Below are 10212 nucleotides of genomic sequence, written 5' to 3' on the forward strand. Positions count from 1 at the left end.
ACAAAAGAACACACATGATATGCACTCACTGATAAATGGATATTAGCCCAGAAACCTAGAATACCCAAGGTGGTGGTGCACGCCTTTAATCCCAGCACTCGGGAGGCAGAGGCAGGCAGATTTCTGCGTTCGAGGCCAGCCTGGTCTACAAAGTGAATTCCAGGACAGCCAGGACTATACAGAGAAACCCTGTCTCAAAAAACAAAAACAAAAACAAAACAAAAAAAAGATACAACTTCCAAGACACAAGAAAATCAAGAAGGAAGACCAATGCGTGGATACTTCATTCCTCCCTAGAATACAGAATAAAATATCCAAGGAAGGAGTTGCAGAGACAAAATTTGGAGCTAAGACGAAAGGATGGACCATCCAGAGACTGACCCACCCGGGGGTCCATCCCATAATGAGCCACCAAACGCAGACACTATTGCATATGCCAGCAAGATTTTGCTGAAGGGACCCTGTTATAGCTGTCTCCTGTGAGGCTTTGCCAGTGCCTGGCAAATACAGAAGTGGATGCTCACAGTCAGCTATTGGATGGAACACAGGGCCCCCAATAGAGGAGCTAGAAAAAGTACCCAAGAGCTGAAGGGGTCTGCAACCCTATAGGTGGAACAACAATATGAACTAATCAGTACCCCCAGAGCTCGTATCTCTAGCTGCATATGTAGCAGAAGATGGCCTAGTCAGCCATCACTGGGAAGAGAGGCCCCTTGATCTAGCAAAGTTTATATGCCCCAGTACAGGGGAATGCCAGGGCCAAGAAGTGGGAGTGGGTGGGTAGGAGAACAGGGCAGGGGGAGTATACAGGGAACTTTTGGGATAGCATTTGAAATGTAAATGAAGAAAATATCTAATAAAAAATGTGGGGAAAAAAAGATGACAAAAAAAAATTGTATTTGAGGGCCGGAAAGTGGTGGCACATGCCTTTAATCCCAGCACTTGTGAGGTAGAGGCAAGCAGATTTATGAGTTCAAGGCCAGTCTGGTCTAGAGAGTGAGTTCTAGGACAGCCAGAGCTACACAGAGAAACCCCGTGGGGGAAACAAAACAAAACAAAATGAACCTACCAAACAAACAAACAAACAATCCCACAAAAAACCTAAAAACTGTATTGGAGGCCCTTTCCCTGAGAGGGAGCTCTTGCTTGGTACTGCAAACTAGCCAGAAGTCTATAGCACATGAGGTACTAGGCCCTAGGATGTAATCTGCTGGTTTTCTTTTTTTAACTAAGTGACTATAGTGCCAAACTGACTTCTAAACATTTACATTATTTACCTATAGATTAGTGCTGCTCTCAATCTTGATTAGAGAAGATTTACTTTGCTGTGGGTGACAATTAATGAAGTCAAAGTGATAACTGGTCAAAAGTGACAGTTGACTCAACTCAAACTGAAATGGGAAATTTATATAATCCCTCCAACTTTTAGGAAACAAGATTAAAGAGGGGGTGAAGAAGAATTTAAGGCCTGGAAGAAGGGGAGGAATGCTTTGAACTTCTGGACTTTTGAGCTTTTGGATTTGTCATAGTCACTGCACTCATGAATCCACAGCATGTGTATCTACCTACACAAAATGGGACCCACCAATTCTATCAGGGGTGAACAGGGGCTCATAGTTACTCTCTGAGGAACTATTAGCAATTAATGGTTGCAGGAGTAGGATAGTAATTTTCTTTAGTGGCATAGCCACCACTAAATTGGTCATGCTTGGGAAAATGCTTATACTATTCATGCCCATGCAAGCAGCCTTAACTGAACTCAGTGGGCTGCAAAAACCAAACCAAACAAAACAAAGCCAAACAACAACCAAACAGAAATCAGACAAGGAAACAGATAAGAAAATAGGAGGGGATCTTGTTGGGTAGAAGAGGTTCAATGAGAGCAGGACTACGATGAGAGAGGTTATCAGGGGATGAAGCGACTAAATTACATTGTGTGTGTGTGTGTGTGTGTGTATGTGTGTGTGTGTAAAAAACTAATAAATATTAACACAAAATAAAAACAAGGAAAATTTTAATACTTTGGTTAAATACATGTCTAATACTTTTTGAGTAATTCAAAATTTATTGTATATGTATGGGTATTTTTCCCTGTGTGCATGGAATTGTATTCCATGTGCATGTCTGTTGCTCAAGAATGGCAGAAAAAGGAATTGGATGCCTCCAGACTCGAGTTATAGATGATTGTGGATACCATGTGGATGCTGGGAATTGATCCCAGGTTCTCTGGAAGAGCAACCAGTACACTAAATTATGAAGCTATCTTTGAAAAACTTGTTTTATTTAAAAAATTAAAACATTATCGTTTTTTAAATAGATATTTTCTTTATTTACATTTCAAATGTTATTCCCTTTCCTAGTTTCCCCTCTGAAAATCCCCTATCCCCTCCCCATTCCCCTTGCTCCCCAACCCACCTAACCTTCACAGGACCTTGGGCCTCTCGTCCCACTGATGACCAACTAGGCCATCCTCTGCTACATATGCAGCAAGAGCCAAAAGTTCCACCCTGTGTTTTCTTTGATTTATGGATTAGTCCCAGAGAGCTCTGTGGGTACTGGTTAGTTCTTATTGATGTTCCTCTTATGGGGCTTCAGAACCCTTCAGCTCCTTGGGTACTTTCTCTAGCTCCTTTATTGGGGACCCTGTGCTCAGTCCAATGGATGATTGTGAGCATCCACTTATGTATTTGCCAGGTACTGGCAGAGGCCCTCAGGAGACAGCTATATCAGGCTCCTTTCAGCAAAATCTTGTTGGCATCTGCGATAGTGTCTGGCTTTGGTGGTTTAAAACAGTATCTTAATCAAATATTTAACCAAGTTCTATGATAATGTCTCAAAGAGCTAAGCCTATATATTTAAGGTTTTAAAATTTTATTTTAAAGTGTTCAAAAATATATCCTGGCTTGTAGAAGCAGGTTAGATTAAATTCTTGAGCTATTTACTGTGGATTTCCTTCCTGGTCATTTACCAAAATCTTACCCATTATTCTAGGCACCAGTTCAAATAATGATTCTAAAATCCTATCTTATATACTGTAAGGTTGTTTCATAAAAGTTCCATAAACAATTAGATGATTTAGTAAATATCCAAAAGACCGTATTTATAATGGATTCATTTTTTTCTAAGATACATGTATTTACTTTAAAGCTATTTCTAGAATTCAAAAGCTGCTATATTTTTTCATATTTGGTAAAATAAACCAATCTAAGTTTATTTAGATGACAATGCTAAAAGAGATTTCAAAATATGTAAATAAATTACTAATCTGGTACATACCTAAATGACAGGTCATTAAAATAACAAGAGTATATCTGAAGAAATACAATACCAAAAGACTGGTAAAAGAGATAAAGAACTACAGGTAATTAAGGAATGCTGGCTGAGGGAAGAGAAAGTGTCCTTCCCACCCCCAGGGAAGTGCACACCAATTTCTTAGCCAATACTAGAAAGTCAGCCCTGAAAACAAATAACATTATAGAGACTGAGCAGGTATTTATATATTTAGGAATACAAATATACACTTAAAGGAAAAGGAAATCATGAATGTAAAAGAGAACAAAGTGGAGTTGGACATGGGAGGTTTTAGAGGGAGGAAAAGGAAGGGAAAAACGATACAAGTATAGTCTCAAAAATTTTAACAAGAATATCTAGTTACTTGTCTTCCACAGCAGTGGCTCCAATTAAATTCATGTTAGTCTCAATCTCATCAAAAACCTTTTCCAGTTTTTCTTCTCTATCTTGTAGGGCCATTTTTGCCTCTACTAGTTGTGCATTGATTCTTTCAAAATCATCTGGAGGAATTTCTTTGAAGGCTACACAAAGAGTCCGATACCCATCCTAGAAACAAAGCATAAGTTATATAGTTATCTCTGTAATAGCTAAAGGAATATTATACCTTTTGAAGATTTATTTTTAATTATGTGTTGTGTGTTTATCAGAAGATGTCTCTGTATGGTTATGTTCATATGAGTGCTGATGACTATGGAGGCCAGAGGCATGAGATCTAGCGCTAGAGTTACAGGTAGCTATGAACTATCCAACATGGGAACTGGGAACCAAACTGGGTTCTTCTGCTTTTTAACTGCTGAGACATCTTCCTAGCCCAGGCACATTCTTGAAAGGCATTTTCTTTACCCATCTGTATGAAAGAGAAATGCTGATGTTTAACTTTAAATGAATAGCATGCAACTTAAAAGTTAATATTTCGTCAAGTTCAAAATATCTGATCACTATCTTGAAAAAAATCCTTGAAACATCTTCACCAAGTACTAGTTCTAATCACAATACTGCTCTAGGATAGTAATTTATGTTAAAATAAAGAATATGGGAATATGATCAAATTTCCAAGTATGAAATAAACCATAATTAACTTCAATATCTCTTTAGAACCCACAAACATAGCTATCTCCACCATGTGTCCATTTATTTGTTGAAGCAAAGGGCGCAGGCTCACCATTGCATTACGTTCCACATGGTCTTTGGTTAGCTCAATTTGATGGTTATGTACCTTGGGAAAAATTGATGAATCTGCTCCTTTACAGAAAAGTAGAATATCTCCTAAAACAAAGAACCAGAGTAATCAACTTAGAATGTGAAGACTGGTAGCAGGATTTTAAAGAAGCAGTAACTCTAAGGTAGTCTTTCTCATGCAACTTCTATATATTTTGAGTTTCTTCTGTAATGTTCAACCAAATGAAATCAAATATCTAGAGCTTTAGTTTGTGAGAACAATCACCATAGCTTTAGAATACTATAGACACAATAAATAAGCCAAATCCTACCCCATGCACTCTTGCTACAGTTCCTTCTAGTAAATCATGGAGTACTAGGCTGTGTCAAGGAACTCCAGGGGAGTATCTCTCAAAATGTAGCCAGGCACGACCTAGAGCCAAACACCAAAAATTCCCAAAGCCCAAGTTCATTCTAAATAAACTAAGAACACTTGCATGGTGAGCTACACTGGGATTTAAAAAGGTATTTGAAATTCCTTTGTAGAATGCTGATATTATAAGTGAAGTTTTGAATCATATATTGTTGAGCATTAAAAGACATTTTATCCTTATAAAGCAAATAGCTGTGCTTAACAAATTAAAGTGTAGTTTTGAGACCAATACTTTGCATGTTATTTTTTTCAGACATTTTGCCATTTGTAGAATATAGCTATAGATGAGCACACATGAAAATATTTAAATGCTAAATATTTCATTTCCAATTACACAGTGAAGTCTGCTTAAAAGTTATAAACAAATTCCATGATCATAAAGTAAAACCAGTCTCCTGAGTTTGCTGTTATCCCAGAACATACAAGTAAAGTGAACTATACTTCACCATGGCTTTGTCTGCAGTTTCATATCCTTCTCACTAAACAATTTGCAGCAGATTTAATACTAAAATAAATCAAGTCTATTTTGGAAATAAACCTCTGGGAGGGGGTGCAGTCAAAGAAACACAGTGCACACATATACATACATCTGAGAATCTGAACAGGAGGCAAACTACCATATGCCTTCCAAAGACACTGAGCAACCTAGAGATGACAGTACTCATTTCTCTGAAAAGGCAAGTTTTATTCTTTCAGGACCCTTAGCTCTGGAATGAAACAAAAATATTCTTTCCCAGAAACCTAGGTTAACGATACATCTCTACTTTACTTGCTTCCGAAGAGTATCAAGCAGTTGTAGAATAAGAGACATCAGAAAAAGAGACAACCACCAACTTTCTGAACTCTAGGCTGCTATAATTGGTATTTCAAATATTGCTAAAATTTGTAATACTAATTAATCCTATACTCTATAAAATATTTTTCCTCAAAAAGCTTATAAACAACCCTTACAAATATAAAAAGATAAATAAGTCAAATTTTAAAGATGCCTACCTTTTTGGGTCCTTACAATTACACTCATACGTCGGCGGACAGAATCAAAATTTAAGGTGTGGAGAAGTTCATACCTTGGGAAAGATGAAAAAGTGAAATAACTTAATTACACTGAGATGAGAAAAGGCATGTGACTGAACCATCTTAATGGACACAAAGCTTTCTTCTTTGGATGTAGACAGTTTTGTATACAAGTGGTACTTTCCACTTTTCTTCTAAATGTTTCTGTATGCTGAACATTCTGAAGATAGCAGTAAAAGTTGTTTTTATTTTTCACTGTATAACTTAAAAAAAAGAATGACTACAAAGGTATGGAAAACAAAGAACTAGCCCATCAAGCTAGATCTGAAGGGGGTGTCTATTGGGATTATAATTTGAGTGCCTATTATGGGGTCAGACACTGTGCCATGCATGTGTTGAGGAATGGAGATGAATCTGCTGGTGAGTTTTCTAACAACTAAACCACATTATAAAGGACACAAAGGGTAAAGAAAATAACTGTATTCCAAGTTCATTAAATACTTCCTTCAATCAAAACACTCAAAAGTGACACCAGAGCACAGATTTTTAAAAAGCCAACTGAAAGAATGTTTCTTGGAAAAGGGTGTATGCTGGATTCTAAAAGAGTGACATGTTAAAGGGAGGGAGCTATGATTTTATAGCACAGGAAAGAACATGTATAAAAGCACACATGGCAGCACATGGTTCATAAGAGAGTTTAAATTTCCAAAGTTTGGAAAACTCAATGATAGGAGAATAGCAAGAGATGAAAGACAGAAAATAAGCAGGTGCTGAGAACTGGGAACTTTGGTGCTGTTTTAGAAACGTGGCATTTTATCTTAAAACAGTAAGGCTAGAGAAGCGGTTAAAAAGTATAATAATGACATTATGAGATGACTTGGATTTGTCTATGTATGTAAATCATACAGAAGAGTTAAAAAAGGAAGGAACATGAGAATAAATATTTTCAACTACATTTTATAAATAGTTCACCAAGACTCAGTCTGGACAACATGTAAAGCACACTGGAAGTTCTATTCCAAATTCATACTTAGGACATTCTATGAGAAATAGTCTTTCCTACTCCAGCTATATCTATACAAAACTCTGAAATGGGAAAATACAGTTCAATATTGATAGGTACATAATTTTTCTTTCCTTTCTGATTCCATTTACTGTTTACAATTGGGTTAAGAAAGACAAACATCAAAACACAGTGCTACTTACTCTTCTGTTTCTTTTCTTTGGTTCTCTACTCTGATATATCCATTCTGATTTCCCAAAAATGTGAACCCAAACCTATCAAAAACAATAAAAAAGTCTTGTATATCTTTAAGGAACAACTTATTTTCTCTTGCCCTGTCTAATCTTATAAATTCTTTTCTTCTTTTATATGATCTCAATCACCAATTTTATTTCCGTTTTCAAGATAAGTTGATAACAAAGAGTAATACAACAACTGCTTACTACTATATTCATGAGAAAGTCAATTTGTAATTCTAATTTTGTAGCAAACAAAATATGTATGTGACCTTTTAGCTACTTAGTCATCTTGAATTTCATGGGTAAACTAGATTGTCACTTATCAAATTGCATCAAAAATGCTGGCAGCACTTAGAAATAACATGAGTTGTAAAAATGCTGCTGCTGTTAGATGATTTACAAAATATAATATGACAATTTGGACTAATGACTGGGATGAATACATAAAGCAAACTAAACTAATGCCTCACTATTTTCTGTTTGAACTTACAAAATAGGAGAGGCACATGATTGAGTTACTGAAGCAAATGAAAAAACATCAAACAAACGCCTGTCCTCTTCTGGTATCACGTTCTTAGAAATTCAAGAAGTACTTACTTTTTAGCTCCTTTCACCAAAGCTATTTCATCTGGTGAGGAGGAGATATATGTGAATTCGGCTCCTTCTACAGGTCCATCAACATCATCATTTGTTTTAATTTCTACAGTGTGACATAAGCATAGGGCACGGAGAAAGAGTGCCTCTCGGTTCTGTGGAACAGAAACATAAAATTACTATTCTTTTTATTTTGATCAATAGGTAACCCAGACAGTGAACAAATTAAAAATATTAAGGTGACAGAATGTCATAATCTCTCTGAAATTTATAAATTCCAAATACTCAAATGACTACATAGCAACTAATACAATTACTGGTTCCTGGGAGCTGGAGAGAGAGCTCAGAGGTTAAGAGTACTGACTGCTCTTCCAGGGGTCCTGAGTTCAATTCCCAGCAACCACCTGGTGGCTCACAACCATCTGTAATGGGATCTGATGCCCTCTTCTGGTGTGTCTGAAGACAGCAACAGTGCACTCATATACATTATTAACTCATTCGAATTAATATGTAGTATCACCTATAGCTAAGGTAGTGACTTCTTTATGGCTTAAGATGTAGTTAGGTATCACAATCTAGCAATCGCTCATGTGTAGGAAGACTTGGATTTACCTAACATGTAAATATTACATCTTTAATGATTTGAAGAGACAACATTCTTAGAAAAGCTGACTTTTTTAAGTGACTGTACATACAGCTAAGTTAATATTTTTGTTCAAATGCCATTTTCCATAATTCTACTTCTAAGTTCTAGTTGTCTACAAATGCTAAAAGTGTTAATAAAAGAAAGGTGTAGTTAAAAAAAAAAGCAAATAATTATTCAAAACTCGTTATCATGCACCCATTGGAAAATTCGGTATTTCTACTATATAGGGATAAAACATGCTTACAAAGATTGATTTCTCAGGTAAAATAACAGAGAAAATGTCACCTTATCTGCTTTATCAAAATAGGCTAAGGGCCCATCAGTCTGAGATAATCCATCAACTTCCTGAGTTGTGCCTTTATATTTGTGCCCATCTATGCAGCATTCAATGAATTCCATGCTATTTTCAGTGAGTGTTCCGGTCTTATCTGTAAATACATAGTCTACCTAGAAACAGGACATAAGCATATATATATTCTTTAGTATAGTTAAGTTTTACCCAGCTAGAAGGCAGTCCTACTTCCATAGCCACAAAAATCACTTCTTCTAAGACTTGTCAAATGTCAGAATTAGAGATGCACTATTATCAAATAAATGAGAAAATTGCGAGCATTTTCAAAGACACTGAAACTTACTTACATATAGAAAACTAACAGGACAGAAAACTATGGATTTTGTGAAGCTAAGCAACTTTAACCATTTAGTGTTTTCATAAGGTAGAGTAGAAAGTTAATTTTCCAAGGAGGACAACAATAGAGTGAGTGCTCACAACTGGCCAGTATATAAGCTAATGGGGTAAATGCAATAAAAATACAGTTGGCATACAATCAAAGAAAACTGACGACAATATCTTCCTCCTTGAAAAGCACAATTAAAATTATATTTCATTTTATAAATGTATTGGGTGTATGTGTGCCATAATATATAACATGCATGCCAATACACAGATAGAGGTTGGAGGACAACTTGTAGAAGACAGGTGTCTCCTTCTATCATGTAAGATCCGAAGATCCATCTTAGGTCATCAGGCTGCCTGACAAGCACCTTTACCTGGGGAATTCTCTTGTCAGGACATTTTAATAAAAATACTGCACTGAAATAAAAGTATTACAACTATAGAACATATAAGACAAGAAAGAGAAATGTTAACAGCTATTTAATTAGGAGATACAACAGGTAAAAGGTGGTAAGAAACGCAAAAAAATATTTTTCCATGCCTCTTTCTCAGATACTACTCAAAACTGTTTCTAAATGTTCAAAAAGGTTAAAATATAATATATAGGTATATTTTTAAAAATAATGGAAAATAAGCCAATGAAATAAATTTTCCATTGCAATAAATCATTTTGAGTACTTCCATTTTATCTCAGTTTTTATCTACTCTATTTATAACATCTGGCTTTTAGAAACCCACAATTTTATCTTCCTTTTTGCTAATTTAGGCTTAAATAGTTAATATTATGGGCTGACAGGAATAAGCCTAAGCACAAGAGTCTGGTTTTTATTATGTAGGAAAAGAAATAAATTCCAGCAGTAGTAGCTTTCTAATTATTCTTCAAAGCTTTTCATGGTATCAACACTGATACAAATAAAGCATTCTAGTCTTTTTCCCTATTCATCTGCCAAGTTTGGATTCTTTTTAAATTGATCCTAGTGGTATTACTTGTGTGTCACTTAGATTTCTCTAAATGAATTGAAATTTTTGGGGGCTTTCTATTCCTGATCAAAAATATTTACTTTTAGCCGGGCGTGGTGGCGCACGCCTTTAATCCCAGCACTCGGGAGGCAGAGGCAGGCGGATTTCTGAGTTCGAGGCCAGCCTGGTCTACAAAGT

At 36.0% G+C, this 10212-nt stretch overlaps 1 protein-coding gene across 3 annotated transcripts in view; it reads right to left on the reverse strand.

Annotated features, from left to right (window-relative positions):
• The window catches only part of Atp11c (ATPase phospholipid transporting 11C), a 178573-nt gene that overhangs the window by 45748 nt on the left and 122613 nt on the right, over nucleotides 1-10212 (reverse strand). For all 3 annotated transcript variants that reach the window (XM_021152853.1, XM_021152852.2, XM_029473144.1), the window contains exons 13-18: nucleotides 8664-8825; nucleotides 7736-7887; nucleotides 7103-7174; nucleotides 5876-5949; nucleotides 4454-4557; nucleotides 3656-3837 (exon numbers count right to left, since the gene is read on the reverse strand). In XM_021152853.1, the coding sequence (XP_021008512.1) occupies nucleotides 3656-3837; nucleotides 4454-4557; nucleotides 5876-5949; nucleotides 7103-7174; nucleotides 7736-7887; nucleotides 8664-8825 (746 nt within the window). The remainder of the gene's footprint in view (nucleotides 1-3655; nucleotides 3838-4453; nucleotides 4558-5875; nucleotides 5950-7102; nucleotides 7175-7735; nucleotides 7888-8663; nucleotides 8826-10212) is intronic.

The sequence above is a fragment of the Mus caroli genome, chromosome X (genome assembly GCF_900094665.2).
Source record: "Mus caroli chromosome X, CAROLI_EIJ_v1.1, whole genome shotgun sequence".
Lineage (NCBI taxonomy): Eukaryota > Metazoa > Chordata > Mammalia > Rodentia > Muridae > Mus > Mus caroli.